This window comes from Candoia aspera, chromosome 2 (genome assembly GCF_035149785.1).
Source record: "Candoia aspera isolate rCanAsp1 chromosome 2, rCanAsp1.hap2, whole genome shotgun sequence".
In the NCBI taxonomy this organism is placed as follows: Eukaryota; Metazoa; Chordata; class Lepidosauria; order Squamata; family Boidae; genus Candoia; species Candoia aspera.
In genome coordinates this window covers 152,281,633-152,300,742 of record NC_086154.1, presented here as the reverse complement: position 1 = coordinate 152,300,742, position 19,110 = coordinate 152,281,633, and the positions used below count along the sequence as shown (strand labels likewise).

Genomic DNA, 19,110 nt, shown 5'->3' with positions numbered 1-19,110 from the left:
CATGGAACCAGCACACATTCTCAGAAGCCACCATCAAATTTCCAACTCCCAAGACTTTAAGTGGGTGCTTCCCTCACATCCGCATTTAGCTGATGGGTGGAGAGGAGAAGGGAAGCAATCTCTTGGCATGATGGGGGCGGGGGGGGGGGCACAAGGGGAGTTTAAGGTACCTGAAATGAGGAAGGAGGGGAGAAGTGTGTGTGTATTTCAGTGGGAGTGTGCATACCCATATTTGCTTCTTTGCCCACACGCAACCACCCATGCAGGCAGATACAATCCCTGGTTTACCACTCATTGCTGCATGTGATCCCAGGGCTTAAAAAATTGCCCATCCTTCCTCTAAACATAACTTTAATAATACCAGGCTGGTTACTTCATAGAGGAAAGGAATCTGAAAATACAACTTCATCTCTAGCAACCATCAACAGCTCAGCAACTTTAATTAATGCCTTATCTGAGAAGGGTGCCCCATTTAACTGAAAGGCACCAATTCATGGGTTAGCCTAAGGATATAACTTTATGGGAAGTGTGTGTGTGTGTGTGCGTATGTATATGTATATGTATACGTATACGTATACGTATACGTATACGTATACGTAAATGTATGTTCCAGATCTCCTATCACTCTGCCATGTTTTTTTACTGCTACTTTTGTTCTTCACTCACACACACACACACCAGATCCCCAAAGCCATTATGGAGAGAAAGATGGAAGAGCCGCCCAAGGGTCTTGGACTGGTAAGGACACCAAGCACCACCCAGAGGCACCATATAAGGCTAGTCTCTTGAAGCTGGGTGACATTGTTGAATGCCTCTTTCCTTCCAAAATATTTCGGTTCAGAGCAAGCTCCTTGTGTTGTAAAACCCCCCCAAGCAAACCACAAGATCGATTGTTTCTTTATAGGATGGTGAAGATGCTATTTTTCAACAGACAGAAATGTTGCTGGGGTTCTGGTATATGTTTACAACCAATTTTTCATACCCTTTTAAAAAATAAAATCTTTTCTAAACAGTTGGCTATCAAAATGTAACTCAAAAACCTCATTTTGAGGCTTGAGAATAACACTAGAAATACAGTAAGCAAACAACACAGGAACATTCTCCTTACTCTCAGGGACAGGCATACTTTAAAGCATACTTTAAAGTATAATGTAGAATTACTATATTATAATATAATATAGAGTCCCCCAATGGGAGGAGGTGGGTGGGGACAAATTGGATAAATAAATAAATAAATAAATAAATAAATAAATAAATAAATAAAACACCTTTTAAAGTATAGTAAAAAAAAACACCCTGTTGCCATTGTTGACATTACACACATCAGTGGCATCTAAAGTTCATATCCAGCAAATACATAACAAATTAACATGCACGCCCATTTCCAGCTGTTCCACTGTGGTAACTGGTATAAAAGGTATTATTTTATATACGTTTGCTGATGTCTTTCCCTCCTAGGCCCCCTAGCGCTAAATACAAATTAGTGCATTTCAGAAGCGGCTGGCTGGCTGGCTGGCTTTCGCCCTGGCCTGAGTGGGCTGTATTGAAAGCGTGAAGGGGAGGCGAATGGCAAGTCAGTTTAAGACAAGGCAGGGCTTCCTTCCACCTTCAGGACCCACAAGCACACCCTCTAATTTATTGATAAAACACTGAGGCCAACGTACAGTAAAACACGCCAAGCGCTTTCTCCACAGGGCTGTCAGCCGTTAAAGGATAGAAAACAACAATACAGGTGTTTCCAGGTAAAAGACTCCCCCCTCCCCTCACTCCATGGGCAGAAGACGCCCAGGTTGGTTCTTGAGGATCTGGGCGCCTCCTTCAACCTGGGGGAGAAGAGCTGCACCCCTACTTGACCACTTCTGAAGGCTGCAGGCTAGCTTGAAGGGCAAATAAGGCCACATTTGGGGTCCAAGTTCATGGGCTAATACATTTAAATACATGAAATAAATAAATAAATAATAAAGCCCAGCCCCTCGACTGCTGCACACGTTGCTTCCCCCATCCGGGAGAGCCCGTTCACTGGCTCAGGGAAGCAGCAGTGGTGTTTTCCATGGCGGGAAGCACTGAGCATTGGGTTCCTATCCTGCCCTTCCTCCACGGAGCTCAAGTAGAGGCTTTTCTTCTCACACCCTCCCCTGCCCCCAACTCAGCTTCATGGTTGACCAGGGATCTCATCCCTCTCTTTAATCCCAGTGGGAGGTTTAAAGAGAAAGATTTATTCATCTTGGACTACCATTCCCATAAGCCTCAGCCAAGTGAAGCAAGAGTCTCTTGAGGATGAGACACTCCTCTTGTTCAGGGGTTGCTTTTTCAGGGCCTTCATCCTTTTATTTATTTTATTTTATTTTATTTTATTAAAGAGATTTGTATGGTCACCCAACTCACCCACGGTGACTCTGGGCAGCTTACAAAAAATAAAACCCCAAATATGAAACCCACTACTCCCCCACCCCCTGGCAACAACAATACAGTTCAAACAAACCACTTGATGGGCATTAATCCATGCACTGAAAACAGACTTCTAGGTGGTCTCTGAGCATGGATTAGGAACAAAGGCTGGGGGAGAGGAAAGATCCACCCGCATGTTAAGAAGGGATCAAGGGAGGTGGCCAAAACAACAAGTCTGCTTTGTGAAGAGCTGGTGGAGGGCAGAAAAGAAAAAAGGAAGAAAGAAAGATTCAGAAGGGAAAGTGGGGGCACTAGTGCCCTATCTTGAGAAATAACCACCACAGGAGCCTCCGCTACAGTCTGCCAAGAAAACGCCATGAAAGCAGCGACCCTCCAAAGGGTCAGACATGACTCGGTGCTTGCACAGGGGACCAGTTCCATCCTTCAGCCTACTCAGGGAGGTAAGAAGATGCCTTGCTAATCATTTTTCTTAGCCTAAAACATCCTGCACAAAAACAACCGCTCAGGGTTTTGTTTTTTTTAAATATGTATCCGAAAGCCACTGGACATGTTTCCAAACGTATGCCCAGAAGACCTTTCCAGGCTGATCTGCATGGTGGGGACAGCACCGTGGCAGGGAAACTCCCCCCCTTGATCAAGTCATCTCTTCCTGCTTTACCAGGCATCCCCCTCCCCTAAACAGCTGCTGCTTTAGCCAGGTAGAAACTATGTGGCTGCATATCAGATAAAGCAGATAAAGTAGCACCTGATGTGTGCAAGCAGGGAGGGCCTGCCCAGCAAAGCAGGCATTACACATGGATCACCCCACATGGATCAGCCTGGTCACGTTGCCAGCCCTCTGCAGCTTTACTAGGAAGGGCCCGCTTGCCCTGCTGATCATGTGCTCCATCTCTTGACCTGGGTGATGGGGAGTTGGCTTGGTACAGCAGGAGAACATTGCCTGCTTTAATGGGCAGGCCACCCCACCAACATGCAGTCAGTCACTGCAGTAGGGGGTGGTTCTTTCAGATAAAGCAGTGCCTGATTTTGGGGGGGGGGCAGCTCCTGGGTGGATAAAGCTGAACACCCATTTATCTCCCACATTAAATCTCTGAAGCCAGCAGTGCTCCACCTTTTCTTGCTGAAACAGAATCAAGCTATGCAATACGGGCAGTGCAAAGCAGGCTGGCATATTTTTGTACCACCTTACATGCTGGAGGAAAGCAGAGCCTTGCAGTTGTGAGGAAGACCCAGCTGAGTGTCAACTGTTCTGAATTCTTTATCTTCTGATCTGCCTCTACTTCTGGGCGAAATGCCCTTCTGGGTAATGTGTTTCTTAAAGGTAAGTGTGTGTTTCCATGAGAGAGTTGGCTTTCCTCCTAGTTTTCTGTAAACCTCACAGTTAATCTTTAGCCAGGATGTGGGCTAAAAGGTAACTGGAGTAGGTAAATCAGAAAGCTGGGTTTTAGTCAAGCGAAGCCCACTGCCCATCTACATTATGGCACAGACTGATCAAAGGGGCACAGCTGGCTTTGGGTTTTCTGTGTGGGGCCCTCTTGGGAATGTATTCAACTCCACCACAATTTTTCTGCACAAGAGTCCCAGAACAGCCAGCCAGGCACATAAAAGAAGAAGTCCCATGCCCTCCACTTTGCAAGTTAAAATCTCCCTGCAGGGAGAGGGGAAGTGCATGCCTCCCCTGTTTCATTCTGCAGGATGAAATTCCCTTTGTGTAGTAGCCTAACATTTTGTAGGAGATCATTGCTGATGCACATGAGAAGCCTAATTTTCCTCTTTGAACCACAAAATATGTAAGGAGGACTTCTAACTGCTTATCTGAACTTTCAAATCAGGACATAAGGCTAATAAGGTCACATCAGCAGATGGTTTTTTTTTTTTTAACATTCTTATCTCAGTACACAGGATAGACCTCTGATCTTCTGGGACTGGAAGGTTCCACTCACCCAACTCCAAGGGTTGAAGCCCTTACAATAAATGCTGCTCTTCTCATAGTGCAGGCCCACAGCGTGGCTGCCTTTGGGTCTGTCCAACAGTTGACAGCTGTGTGTAATGTTTCTTTCTAACAAACTATTGTATGACCCCAATCTGTGTTAAACCAAGGTGTACAACCACCAGGAACAGCTTCACAGTGAAGCTTCAGCTCCCACTTTCTCTCCAAGAAGGTGCTGCAATTTAGCTGGGAATAAATTACAAAAGAGCCTTGTGGGGTGCAGAATGGTAGGCGGCAGTATTGCAACTGAACTTTCCCCACGATCTGAGTATGATCCCAATGGAAGCTGGATTCTTGGGTAGCTGGCTCAGGTCGACTCAGCCTTCCACCCTTCCGAGGTCAGTAAAATGAGTACCCATCTTGCTGGGGAAGGTGATGACTGGGGAAGGCAATGGCAAACCACCCTGCTCTATAGTCTGCCAAGAAAACATCGCAAAAGCGGTGTCCCCCCAAAAGGTCAGACATGACTCAGTGCTTGCACAGGGGACCTTTCTTTCACAAACTACAAAAGCAAAATCCAGGGTACACAGATACTGGGGTTTGGAACAAACAATGATGCAATCATGTGTTTTGTGATCTTATTGTGCAAAATATGTGAACTGCATCATTTAAATAAAGATGTCATGATGCATGTGACATCACTTGCTCCCCTTGCTGCAACCTGAGAATCTGGTGAAAAAAATATTCCCTGGCATGGTTTGAGTAAACCACCATGGTTGTGTTCACACAACCCACTAAGCCAAACTAAAACAAATTAGACTTGTCTTTGGTACAACATGTAAACCCTATCCCAGAATTTGAGAAAATAAAGCTTTTCTCCTATCATTTATCTCCAGCGCAAGAAAGGTTTCATCTGCTAGATTTCACAGCATCCGGTTGTGGCTAAAGGCTCAAAAACTTGGACTGGACAAAAGACTAGCAGGAGCAAGAAGAAACATCCATTAGTTTTTTAATATCATCAGTTTGTCCACAGCTTTTGGTTCCTTCTGTTTGCTCCCTTTTGGGATGAGACATCAGGACACGCCCTGAGAGTTGTATTCAGACATGTCAAATTACAGGGAGATAGCACCTTCTTCAATCAATCATTCACTTTGGGAAAATAGGGAATTGCCTCTCTTTTCCATCATCAACTCCAAGTGGCTCATGAGGTCTAATGCCTCTATCTTTTGACTGCCACTAAACTGGGTTCTGATGTACACTGTACCTACTGGGGTCTAGGACAGCTGGCATCCAGATGCATTAGTGTAGGTCATTGTCTGGTGAATTGGGGTGGAGCCTGATGAATGCACAATATGTGAATGGGGTTTAGAGCAAACTTTTTCTCTCACCAAGCAAACAATGGACACTGTTGGCTGAATAAGGGGTCTTCTTGGATTCTGGCCTCACACCCTGAGAACTTTAGACCAAAGTAAAATTCTGAAACTGCAGAGAAGACCAAGCAAGTGCATTGGCAGTAAGATCTAGCAGCCCAAATGTTGGACTGCATCAGGAAGACCCAGATTCAAGTCCCCACTTGACTAGGAAGCTCACTGGATCATTGTGTCTCAACTCAGCCTACAGAACTGTGATGATCAAATGAGGTGGGAGCTTCATGCAAGCCACCTTGAGCTCAAGTGGCAGGGTGGAATAGGATACTGTACGTACATTTCACTACCATATAAATACTATAAAATACTATAAAACCTGCAAACAAAGCAGCCAACTAAACAAGAGGGAAGTACAGAGACCAATTACTGGATCATTCAGGAGGCGAGCAGAAAATCTTGCCCATATCACAGACAAACTTGCAAGAGTTAGCTGATCTTTTTTTCAAGATAGCATCTGGAGAGAGGGTGTGTGTGAATGGAAGGTTAATGGCTGACTACCCTCTTTCCTGATGCTGTGATGTTTCTCTCTTTTTAATCTGTGAACTTCCCAGAGCCATTCTGGAGTTAGGTGGCCCTAGAAATGTGTTTTTAAATATATATACAAACAAACAAACAAACAAAGTGGCCCTAGAAATGTGTCAATAAATAAATAAGTAAGTAAGTAAGTAAGTAAGTAAGATTTCAGCCATTTTAACTGTATGCATACGTGTGTGAGAGAGACATATATTGTCATGTTCACCGTTCCAATGTTGCCGGTACATCGTAACGTTTCGCATGTCATTTGGCTGATGCGTGTTTCGTCTGGGAGGGGAGGAGGATTCCATCTCGTGGGACTGTTATGTGTTAGCAGCTGGATTGGAGTGTGTTTGGGTTATCTCGTGTGTTCAAGGTTCCTTTCCCAGGACATCAGCAGAAACGGTTACCAGCACCTGGGGGGGGGGGGAGTTTGCAACGGCAGGGCGAGGGGAGGAATTACGTTTGAGCTGAGGGTTTTTAGTTTGTATTTGGCACGCTTTTGCTCATTCTCAGCTTTCTCTGTATTTGCATACTATTCTTTAATAAATCAGATATCATTAAGTTCCAGCTTGTGAGTCTGAGTCTATTAGAGCAGGCAATCGTTACATAAAGCTGAGAATCGCAAAAAATTTTCCGTTAGCCCCTTTCCAGATTTATTTTGTGAGGGAGAAGTGCTAGTGATGAGCAAACCAAATCCCCAAACCACGGAAAGCGAGGAATCGAGCGAGGGGGAACCCGACTCCATGGTGATAAGAACAGAGAGAGTCCCTCCTCGAGAGCCCTCAGAAGTTCGAGAGGGGTCAAGCTCCAGCCTAGGAGAAGAGGAGGTTGGAGGTAAAAGAACCCCTGAACCAACCGGTGAGTCGCCAGGCGAGCTGATCACCTGGGATGAAACACAGGGATCCCTACCAGGGACGTCCAAAACGTCTTGGAAGCAGCGATACCCGATGTCCCCAACCGTGGTGAGGCAGGAGGGAAAGGAAGATTCCCAAACCCCTGACCGTATAAAACTGGTGGAGGCCAAATTGGAGTCACTAGAATTTATGTTTCAGAAAATGTCCATGGACTGGGGTCCCCGGGAGAGGAGGAGAGAGGAGTCTAGTAATAGGCATTCGACTCCTTCTTTGCCCCCACCTTCCCCGGAGGAAAGGAGTAGGACCCGGTGCAGAGAGGAAGCAAGGGCGCTGAGGGTGAGAATTTCAAGGTCCCCTCCTCGAGAGCAGAGATCCCTGGGAGATAAAAGGAAGCCCGACCGCCCAGCTGTGGCGAAGGGACCGCCCGGAGTGGGGGTTAATGACTTTACCATTAAATTTGATGGAGATCCAACTGAGCTATTGTTCTTCCTTACCAATGCAAGGAGTTATATGGATGAATGGGAACCGTATTTTCATTCAGAAAGAGCCAAGATTAATGCCACTGCCACTAAGCTCAAGGGGCGGGCTGCCGATTGGTATGTGCAGTTATGTCAATCGGATGCCCCTGAGCTGGAGGAGTTCGAAGAATTCCTGTGGGCGTTGAAACTACACTTTGAAGACCTGTTAGCTAAAGAAAGAGCAAAACGGGCGCTGAGGGAGCTTTGCCAGGGGCCACAATCGGTGGCAGACTACGCTCTGGAATTTAAGGCTCTGGCGGGGAAGGTTGAGGATTGGTCCCAATCTACATTAATAGAACTTTTTAAGGACAGTCTGAATACGGAGGTCCTGAGGTGGTCGCTCGGCAGGGACAACCCAGATACCCTGTATGAATGGATACAGCTGGCAGGGAAGGCTGAGCATGCCCATGAAACCTTCGCTCACAGGAAGATGATGAGATATTCCAGGCTCAGCAAGGGTTCTCGCACTGCTGCACCCACTGGAAAGTCCGGTCAATGTGCCTGGGAGGAGGAGAGGGAGCACCGCTATGCAAAAGGGCAATGCCTCCGATGTGGGAAGGAAGGTCACCGAGCGGCGGCGTGCCTGAAGGGCAAGACCGATGATCGTTCGGGGAAGCCGATGGGGAAATCTCCCTCCCTACCCAGGAAAATGAAGGCAGCCATGGCTGAAACTGAAGTGGAGGAGGTTCCTTACTTCGGGGGCGAGGGGGAGCCCGATCTACTCCAGCCGGAGGAAATGCCAGCCACCTGCTCTAAGGAGCGCCTGTGGGCAGGTGGTGGAGGACGGGCGCGAACATGTTTCGGTGAGTGCCAACTATCCCACACTGAACGTGAAAGTGAAGTTAGGCTCCCGCACAAGAACCGTTGAAGTTTGGGCATTGATCGATTTGGGGTGTTCGCATTGCTTGATGCACCCTGACATGGTCGCTGCTTTGGAGTTACCCAGCTTTCCACTGCAACGTCCCATGATTTTCACCCAGCCGGATGGTTCTACGGCGGGGGGGAAACCGGTCACCCATTTCACGGGCATGGTGGCGTTGCAAATGGGCAGCCACCGTGAGGGGCTGCCATTTGTGGTGGTGCCTGTGGGGCATCCCTTAGTCATTCTGGGGATTCCTGGGTTGGTCCAACAAAACCCATATATAAATTGGGTGCACAGGACTTTGACTTTTGGGGATGGTTTCTATCAAGCCCCTGGGGAGGACGACGCTCCGGAGGCTGCAGTGGGGAGGACGGTGGCAGTAACCCCGCATTTCGCTGTCACACCACTGGAGGGCTTGCCGGAGCAATACCAAGGCTTTGCAGATGTGTTTGGTGAGAAAGAAGCGGACCAACTTCTACCCCATCGAAAAACTGACTGTGTGATAGAGTTGGTCCCCGACGCTCAACTGCCCAAACCAAAAATCTATGCCATGACACAAAAGGAACTGGTGGCGTTGAGGGAGTTTGTGCACAAAAACTTGGCCAGGGGTTTTATTGAACCAGCAAATTCGCCAGTGGGCGCCCCCGTCTTGTTTCGAGCGAAGAAGGATGGGACATTGAGACTTTGTACAGATTACCGTGGATTAAATGCAGTCTCGATATTAAACAAATATCCTCTGCCATTAATAAAAGACATGTTAGCACATCTGGCTAAGGGGAAAATCTTCTCTAAGCTGGATTTGCAGGAAGCCTATTTCCATATCCGCATACGGGAGGGGGATGAATGGAAGACTGCTTTCAATTGTCCACTAGGTTCTTTTCAGTATAAGGTTTTGCCTTTTGGGTTGGCGGAGGCACCAGGGGTGTTCGTGCAATTGATCAATGAAGTGTTACATGAACATTTGTTCAAGGGTGTACTGGTCTATTTGGATGATGTTTTGATTTATACTGAAACGGAGGAGGAACATGAGCGCTTGGTGAAACAGGTGCTTAGCAAACTGAGAAAGGCTGAGCTTTATGCTAAGCTTTCTAAGTGTGAATTTCATCAGACTCAGCTTGACTACCTGGGGTACAGGATCTCTGACAAGGGCATTGAAATGGATCCTGTGAAGATTCAAGCTATTTTGGGGTGGGAGCACCTGCGTACCCGCAGGCAGCTCCAAAGTTTTCTTGGGTTTTCCAACTATTACCGCCAATTCATCCAGGGGTTCACAGAAATTGCGTTGCCTCTCACTGACTTGTTATGTATGAAGGGATTGGGGGACACACGTACGGTAAAGAACCCGGGGGCCTTGCTCAATTGGACACCTGAATGCCAGTTGGCTTTCGACAAACTCAAAAGCCTGTTCACTGCTGAACCCATTCTTCAACACCCTGATCCCACTAAACCCTTTGTGGTTCAAGTGGATGCTTCTGATTTCTCAATTGGAGCACTCTTTCTGCAAGTGGATGCTGATGAACGCCTGAAGCCGTGTGCGTATCTGTCCCGAAAATTTTCCGAGACAGAAAGGTGATGGCATGTTTGGGAGAAAGAAGCTTTTGCAGTCGAGGCTGCTTTGGAGGCATGGCGCCACCTCTTAGAGGGGGCTAAATGTCCTTTTGAAGTTTGGACTGACCATAAAAATTTGGAAGCGCTCAACACGCCCCGTAAGCTCAGTCCTAAGCAGATCTGCTGGGCTCAATTTTTCAGTCGCTTTGACTTTATATTAAAATTCATTCTGGGCAAGAAAAACTTCCCAGCTGATGTGCTTTCCCGTCTACCCCAGGATTCGGTCCAGGCACCTGACGTTGTGGGTACAGTATGGACAGCACCCCAATTGGGGTTGCAAGCTGTCACACGCAGTCAGACTCGTGCACAGCTGGCCCCAGCTTTGGTTTCACTGGCTGGGGGAAGGACGCCAATTCCCTCGCAATTGCAACAACAGTTCCTGCTAGAGCTGAAATCTGACACTTGGTTGCAAGCGAATAGAGACAATGTTACATTTGACAGAGGCTTAGCTTGAAAGCAAAACCGCCTCTATGTCCCTGACAGTTTGCGAAGGGAAATTTTGATTAGATCTCATGATGATAAAGTGGCTGGTCATTTTGGGTTTGTCAAAACCTTGCATCTGGTACGCCGCCATTGAGACGTGATGTAAAAAGTTATGTTGCTTCTTGTCCTGTCTGTGCCATGTCAAAACGGAAGGGGGGTAAACCACAAGGGCTGCTGCAGCCGGTGGCCAGCCCCTCCCGTCCTTGGGAGGAGGTTTCCATGGACTTCATTGTGGATTTGCCTCCTAGTCAGAGAAAGACTGATTTGGGTGGTAAAGGACTACTTTTCTAAGCAAGCCCATTTCATTCCATGTGCTTCTATTCCATCTGGTCAGCAATTGGCCTGCCTTTTTCTAATCCACATCTACCGGATTCACGGGAGCCCCTCCCGCTTGATCACGGACCGCGGGACACAGTTCACTTCTCAATTTTGGAAGGCATTTTTGAAGCTGGTGGGCACCAAGCAGGCGTTGTCCACTGCGTCGCATCCAGAAACTGACGGATCTACAGAGGCTCTTAATTCGACCCTGGAGCAATTTTTGAGGGCATTTGTCAACTATCAGCAGGATAATTGGGTTGATCTGCTACCTTTTGCTGAGGTAGCTTATAACAACGCCGTCCATCAGAGCACCGGGCGCACCCCTTTCCAGACTGTTTTTGGGTGGGATTTTGTTCCCATTCCTGAGTTGCCTCAACCCCCCACACAGCCCTGCTCCGCGTCTGGTTGGGCTGCTCAACTGGCAGATTCCTGGCAGGTGATTCAGCAAGCATTGGCTGATGCCCAATCTGCCTATAAACTGCACGCTGATAAGCAACAAGCCCTTCAACCTGCTTTTAAAGTTGGTGATAAGATCTACCTTTCCACTAAGTTCATTAAGTCCCCTCAGCCTTCGAAGAAGTTGGCTCCCAAGTTTATTGGTCCTTTTCCCATTGTGGGAGTTGTGAACCCTGTCACATTTAAACTGGATTTGCCACACAATCTGAAACGTTTACATCCTGTTTTTCATTGCAGCTTACTCAAGCCTGTCAACCACTCAGATCACTGGCATCCACAACCCCCACCTCCTGCTCCAATCATGATTGATGGATAGCAACATTTTGAGGTGAAGGAAGTCCTTGATTCTCGCCGTCTACATGGCACTCTGCAGTACCTTATTCGCTGGAAGCACTTTCCCCACCCTGAGTGGGTGTCTGCCCGTGATGTACAATCTCCTCTTTTAGTTCGACGCTTTCATCTAGCTTATCCTCTCAAACCTGCTCCTTAATGTTTTTTGTGGGGCAGTATGTCATGTTCACCATTCCAATGTTGCCGGTGCATCGTAACGTTTCGCATGTCATTTGGCTGATACGTGTTTCATCTGGGAGGGGAGGAGGATTCCATCTTGTGGGATTGTTATATGTTAGCAGCTGGATTGGAGTGTGTTTGGGTTATCTCGTGTGTTCAAGGTTCCTTTCCCAGGACATCAGCAGAAACGGTTACCAGCACCTGGGGGGGGGGGGAGTTTGCAACGGCAGGGCGAGGGGAGGGATTACGTTTGAGCCGAGGGTTTTTAGTTTGTATTTGGCGCGCTTTTGCTCATTCTCAGCTTTCTCTGTATTTGCATGCTATTCTTTAATAAATCAGATATCATTAAGTTCCAGCTTGTGAGTCTGAGTCTATTAGAGCAGGCAATCATTACATATATGAGGGTATACAAAGTGCTAATTGCCTAGCATAACTACACAGGCCAAATGAGAAGCAAGAAGCGATCAGACCTCAGCCCGACCAGAGAAGACAGGAAGATAAGCACCCAGGAGAAACTATGGTTCCTCACGCACTACTTTCCATACCCTAAGCAAAGGAAGCTGGAGATTTTTAATTCTCCTCAGTCCTAAAAAGCTGAAGCAGAGAAGAAACTACAGTACAGGGAAGGTTTCAGATGACAGAACGGATAACACAAGCATTGTTCAATGTCAATAAAACTAGTTTTATGCAGGTTTTTCCTTTGTGAAGCCATTAAACTGCATCTCTGGGTACAGGGCAACACATGCAAACAATGACAACCCACTGCTAGAAGTGTTGAGGAACATGTTATAACCCACACACCAGGAATCCTTACATGAGGCTGCAGCTGCACTGCTGTTTGTGTTAGAATTGTGAATCAGCACTTTTGTTGCTATACCACATGCTGGGAACTAGAAATTAAATACCTGCTTGTGGGTGCTCTATCTGAAAGTCTCTTTGGTTGCAAAACTCCAGGCCAAAACTCCGAACGTTCTGATATATACAAAAGGATTCAAAAACAGCTGACAGAAAATGCTGTACTCACTGGCTGCTCAGCCTTTATTCTGTTGTTGGCTTTTAAGACTGCTGCTCTGAACAATGCTGGGTATATGAACAACTTTGGAAATGCAGCACAAATAATTCAAGACAGCAAAGAGCTGGCAAGATGAAGCAGAGAAACAGCCTAAATTCTGGAGTTCAGGACTTCCAGATTTTTCCAGCTGTTGCCTTGATGGCTGGGAATTCTAGGGGTCACCACACCAACATTTCTGAAGGATGGCAGATTGGGAAAGGCTGACCCTGAACTTTCAAAAGAGATGCTGCTTCCAAAACCTGCAGTTAGTATAATCATGCTGTTTGTTGGGAGCGGGGAGCAGGGGGAATGTGGAATAGCATAAATGAAGTTGTGAGGAACTCAGCTGGCATGTTCCAAAGAGAGGCAGTTCAGCAGTATAGACAGCTAGTGAGGGGGAGGTTAGACTAGCCTGGGAAAAGGTGATGAAGGACAAGGAGAAAGACTGGAATAAGCTAAGGACAGATTGGGAAAAGATCTAGAGAGCAAGTGGACAGTGGAGTGAAAGTTAAGTGAAGAATAACTGGGAGAAGTTAAATATTACACCATGGTCTTGCACTTATGAAACATGGCATTGCCAACTCTGGTATACAGGGGCCATGCCTTGCACACTGTCTGTGGCCTGCAGTGCTAGTTTACACATGTCCTTAGAAGCACAACAGACACAGGAATCCATTCCCCCTTGGTCAGATTGCCACTGGCCAGACTCTTCCCATGAAGTTGGTGCTGTCCTCCACCAAAGGACATGATGCTAGAACAGGAAGCAGGTGGCCTATCTAATCTCAGTGGCCTATCAGAAACATGACAGCAGAACCCAGGTGCGGGCCAATTTTTAGTTGCCCTGGAGCCCGCCCCTGGAGGGAGCTACATCAGTTCTGACCAAAAGTACATTCATACAAAGAAGAGAAGGAAGAGGTGGCTTTCTAAACATGATTATTCTGCCCCCTCTCCAGCTTCTCCAAGCTTTAAGAACATCGTTTTTAGTGCAGTGTCTCATGCTGACCTCCAATTCTTCAACTATGCTTCAGTTGGGTAGTAACTAGACACCCCCAAGATAATATATTTTTCACAAAAATACAAGCACAGGGTCTGAAAACATCAGAGAGGAAATATACTGAAAGATATACACTAAGCAGAATTTCAGACTACTGTGAACTGAAAGTATAGAAACACTTTTAATATCATGTTCTCTGTGTATCCAACCAAAGCATTTTTTTGGGCATTCAGAAATCCAGCTGTCTGTTGGCACTAGCCTATCTTAGAAGCATTTTCAAAAAGATCTGTATTATAGCAAAAAAAAAAAAAAAAGAGGAAAAGTCAATTTTTTGTCCTCATTCCCATCCCTTCTCCAAAGAAACACTGTGTTGCCCCATGACTGTACAAGGATGTTGTGTAGGTTACTCTAGCCCCATACAGACTATCTTGGGCTGATCTGTACCTTTCCTTTGAAAAAAAGTCCTCATGAATCTCAGCTCCAAAGTGTGAGATATACATACACATAAAGGCATAAAGAAGTGGCTTCCAATATTCCTCACAGCAGCCCCGACTATATCAGCTCCAAAGTTTCCATCTATTCAAGAGAGCTCTTAAGAGCAAGGATTTTCTCACTCCTTGAGGGGCTTGATGTATAGTGAGCAAGAACATCCTACAGAAAGAGTGGGCCATTAGAAACAGGCAAGATGGGATGGCATTCATGGCCAAAAGGACTAGATTAGCAATACAGTACCTCTTCTTTACAACGTCCCCCTTCTCCCTTGGTCTAAACTTCCCTCCTATATTAGCATCTGTGATGTCTGACTGCATGCCACAGGTCCAACATTTCTCTACAAAGGCTACCTCTATAATCTTGCACTGAAAGTGGCTTTCTGACTCTCAGCATTACCCCCTGGAAATATGTCCAGCAATATATTAGTCTGCACTCATCAGGACCTCTGTAAAAGGGCTTTTGGGAGGCCTGGAAAGGATGTGACTGAAGTCTACAAGTCTTCTTGTCTTTTCACGGCTATCAGTATCTGTCCATCTTCATCCCCCCAATATTCATTAGCATCTATCCGAAATATACAGGCAGTTTCCTTCCAATAACACTGTAATTGTTTTGCTTCTGTTTTCAAGTGCCTTTCCTGAGTTGCATGATCTAATGCACGGCTGGCTTAATAGAAAGTAGTGGTCCGTAGATGTAACACTAAAAAGGTAGATGTGCATTCCAAGCCTCAGAGATGCAGACTATCATGACTTGCGATGCCACAGAAGTTGCTGGAAAATACTTCTCTGCTTGCATTAAACTACAGGCTTCCTAAAAGATGCTCCCAGCATCCCCCATGGCATGGAGAAGGATGCCAAAGGCTCTTCCCCAACTAGAAATGCAGCAGGTTGAGGGTAGCCAAGCACACCAGGCAGAAGCCTGCTTAGAACAGTGGGTGCATTGAAATGCGCAACTCTTGTCCTTTTCCTATTCATGTCTTTCCAGGGGCATCCTTGAGCGGATCATACTGTCCAGAGAGCAGTAAGCCAAAAAGCTGAGACAGTGAAGGTCAGGCAACTCCCCTCTCTGAATTCTCTCCCCCAATGCTCAGCTCTTGCCATTAAATAAGCAAATAATCCACTTGCAGTAAATACCTATGTCAATAAAATCATATCCCCTTCAAAAAACAAGACAGCAACTGAACTGATACCAGTTTCTGGACTTTACTTTGAGGCCAAAATCACAATGTGGAGGGCTTTTGTAGAGTGGAGGAGGGGTGGAGCCTTTGGGTTTCTGGAATGCAGACTGTGGGTGTGCTGTTGTATACACAACAGGAGACCTTTGGACTTGGGCAAATCAAGGCACCTTTGAACTGAGCCCAGGGACTTATCCAGACAGATCCATGCACTTTTCTTGGCAACAATAAAAAAATGATTTACAGTTGCCTTAATCCCTGGTTATTATTATTTTTTCTACTTTCCAGCCTAATCAATAGCCCTGGAGTCCCCAGATGGTTCCTCTCTCCAAATGTTAGCAAGGGGAGACTCTGCTTAACTTTATGGACAGCCAAGCTTCTTGCCTTTCGTGAAACCTTTCACCCCCTAGCAGGAAGGAACTCCTTACCCTGCTACGCCTTTCAGTCTCCGATGAAACTCCCGGATGCCTCTGTTGAGCTTTACTTTCATGAGGTAGGTAGGAGAATGGACGTTAGAGCTGGGTGACCTGCAGGAGAGATCCTGTTTGCCAGGGGCCTGGGTGCCAGTGGAGTTGTTGGGCAGAAAGGCCTCATCCTCATCCTCTGTGATGTCTCTCTCAGGAATACTGGGAAGATTCTGGCTTTTTGCCATAGCCTGGCTCAGTCTTTGGGGCAAACTTTCTGCAGGTCACAGGACTGGCCTCTCAGATGGGCCAGTCCCAGGAGGGTTTCCAACGGTGGGTCATTGTGTAGCCAGATCAGAAAGGGATCGAATGGAAATATTACTGGTTGTTTTGGAGCCCCACTGGAGCATCGGCATAGGTCAGCCCTGTTGCAGAATTCCCTTGCCTTTCCTGTTTGTCCTGATGGACCAGGAGACTCTGGGGAGAAACCACACGTCTCCTTTCCAGTTCTTTTGAGAGCCACAGTCAGCTTGGAGCAGCAATAACAGGAGGGAGCATTGTAGCGACTCTGAGGGATGCAGTGATCTTTTTTTTCCAATTCACAGCCGGGGGAGGGGAACAAGAAGGCACGATCACAACTTTGGGCTTTTGAGCCTCTGACTGCTGAATTTTCTTCTTTGCCGTCTTCTGAATCCAGGTTGTCTCACACGCTCCTTCCTCCTCCTTCAACCTCTCAAAGGAAAGATTTGCTTTGTTCCACAACTACGGCCACTTCATCCTTTGTCTCCCCGAGCGAATGAAAGGAGGCTTCCCAAAAAGAGAGAGATCCGGCTGTCCTGCACAAGAGAGTCTCAGCTGGTTACGAATGTCCCAACAGCAGCAGCCCCTTAGAAGAGTCAAAGGCAGAAAGAGCTGGCCATGTGGGTTGGTGTCAAACTCCGGTTCTTTGGTGTGTCACTTCAGCTAATCACTAAAGCTTATCTTGATCTCCTGTCCCTCCCAGCACAATCCGCCAGCCAGCCACGCAACGGCTGGCAGCAACTGACAGGGCGAGCTGGTGCTTTCTTCCTCCAAATCTCTAGCCCAGAGGTGGACAGCTTGGATCTCCTAGCTATGAGTATCAAAGACATTTAAAGCATTATCCAGAGGTGGCAGGAGTTTGATTTCTCTGTTCCAAGTGGCAACAGCATGAGAAAAGGCCAGACCTCAGTTTGACTGCAAGGACCAGGGGAACAGGAACAGCTCTGCCATTATTTTCACAATCATGCTAAGGTGCAGTCAAACCTCATAAACTCGTATGTATTCTGTCACGTGCAGTATGTCACTTGTCTCTCTGAATGCAGATCCATACACAAGTACTGGGGGATCATGATATGCAAATCCAGTTGGTGCTTAGCATGGGCTTTCAAGACTGAGCACTCTAGAAATACCACATCAGTAACTCAAGTTTTCCAAAGGGAATGCTTAGGGCTTGGGTCACACATTATACTATGCACATTTTAACCATGATTTAATGAATAAACCGTAGTTGGCTGGGTTTAAACAACAGACTAATCCATAAAATGTAATTTATGTACAGTGGCTGGATTCACACAACATACTCAGCCTAAACCAAATAAATCATTCTGACTTAGTGCAATCTGCAAACCAAGCCTATGAATGCAATCCTGAAAAAGACAATCTATGATGAAATGAGTGCTTTCAGGGTGCTTAGCTCTTGCTAATTTAAATAGGACTGCAAGAGATAGCTACATTCCCATTCAGCTCGCTTGAGCTCTGCCAAGCAGATTTTTAAATCATTAGGTTGCCCCTTGTTTTTATTTTTGTTTTTACCTGATTGCTTGAGTCCAGAATCACTTCCAGCATAGAACACATAATATTTATGCGAGCATATTGGACTGTTCCCAGTTTATGACATCACATGTTGCTATTATGAGTCCATGGTGCTGTCACTAACCTTCAGATGGCTGGGGAAAGTCACACAAGAAGATTCCTGGAGTGGGCTTGATTGGAGATGTGGTGTACCCATATGAGAGTAAAACTGTCTCATGCTCTAAAGATCATTTTGTACACAAAAGTTGTTTGTGTACAATTACAAAAAAACCATGCAATTTAGTTGGACTGGTGATGGTGTCAGGTAAGATAACTGGTCTGGCTCAGTTTCTATCTGTTCTAACTTCCCTATGACAGAACAGAACATCATCTTTAAGAGACCCAGAAATGGAAATTAGATCTTGCAAAAAGCTCTCGTGAAGCTCCAAAGGCTGTATATTCTTCTTTCACGTGAGTCATCTTGTTATCCAAAAACCTATCTGATAACTCTTGATTGCTGAGGCAAGCACAGCAATGGCTACATACTGCAGCATAGGCAAACCATTCAGCCAGAGGGGTATGCAAATATTTTGGGGCAGAGACACAGAGAAACCTTCAGAGCAGGTTGGGGGTATGCTCACAAAACAACCGCCATTGGAAACTGGACAGTTCACAAAATGGCTGCCTGGAGGGCATCATCCGTCACAAAACAGTCCTTTACCAGAAGTTAAGCAGTCATCCCAGGGTGCACTTCAGCACACTAGTGGAACCCAAAGGCATTGCTGCAAATAAATGCAGTTCAAGATCTCCTCTCCTTTGTAGCATGGCAGCTTCCTATTCCATGTTTTTTAAATTAAAGGAATCTTTAAAAATTGTAAAGAGGCAGGAGACTTGGCAGGCACTAAGGGAGTTTCAGATGGGACAGATAACAACTTTCACTTTGCTACTGTGAAGTGCTGAAAGCAAAACCGTTGATTCTAGTCCAACCACAAGTCTGAATGATAACAATACAGAGATAACAAGACCTGGCAGCCAACTTTATTTTCTTTAGCACTTCCTTCCTTCCTTCCTTTTCTCCTTTAGATTTAACATATAACTTAATTTCACAATGCGAACCAGTAATAAAAATGAAGGGAAATGAAATGAAAAATGAAATCCAAAGTTAAATTATGGGCTCAGAGAAACCAACCAGCAAACAGGGCCCATATGGCTGTTAACAAGGGTTTGCTTGCTTGTTATTCTGTTACGTTTCTTTGTTTCGTCCAACAGCAACCCAGGGAGTTATGCTGGGCTGA

At 46.2% G+C, this 19,110-nt stretch overlaps 1 protein-coding gene across 1 annotated transcript in view; it reads right to left on the bottom strand.

The window, feature by feature from the left end:
• Nucleotides 1-16,941, bottom strand: part of PDE4A (phosphodiesterase 4A) — a 106,065-nt gene extending 89,124 nt beyond the window's left edge. Inside the window, exon 1 of the mRNA XM_063294325.1 lies at nucleotides 16,028-16,941. Coding sequence (XP_063150395.1) covers nucleotides 16,028-16,251 — 224 coding nt within the window. The 5' untranslated portion in view covers nucleotides 16,252-16,941. The remainder of the gene's footprint in view (nucleotides 1-16,027) is intronic.
• Between the last annotated feature and the right edge of the window lie 2,169 nt (nucleotides 16,942-19,110).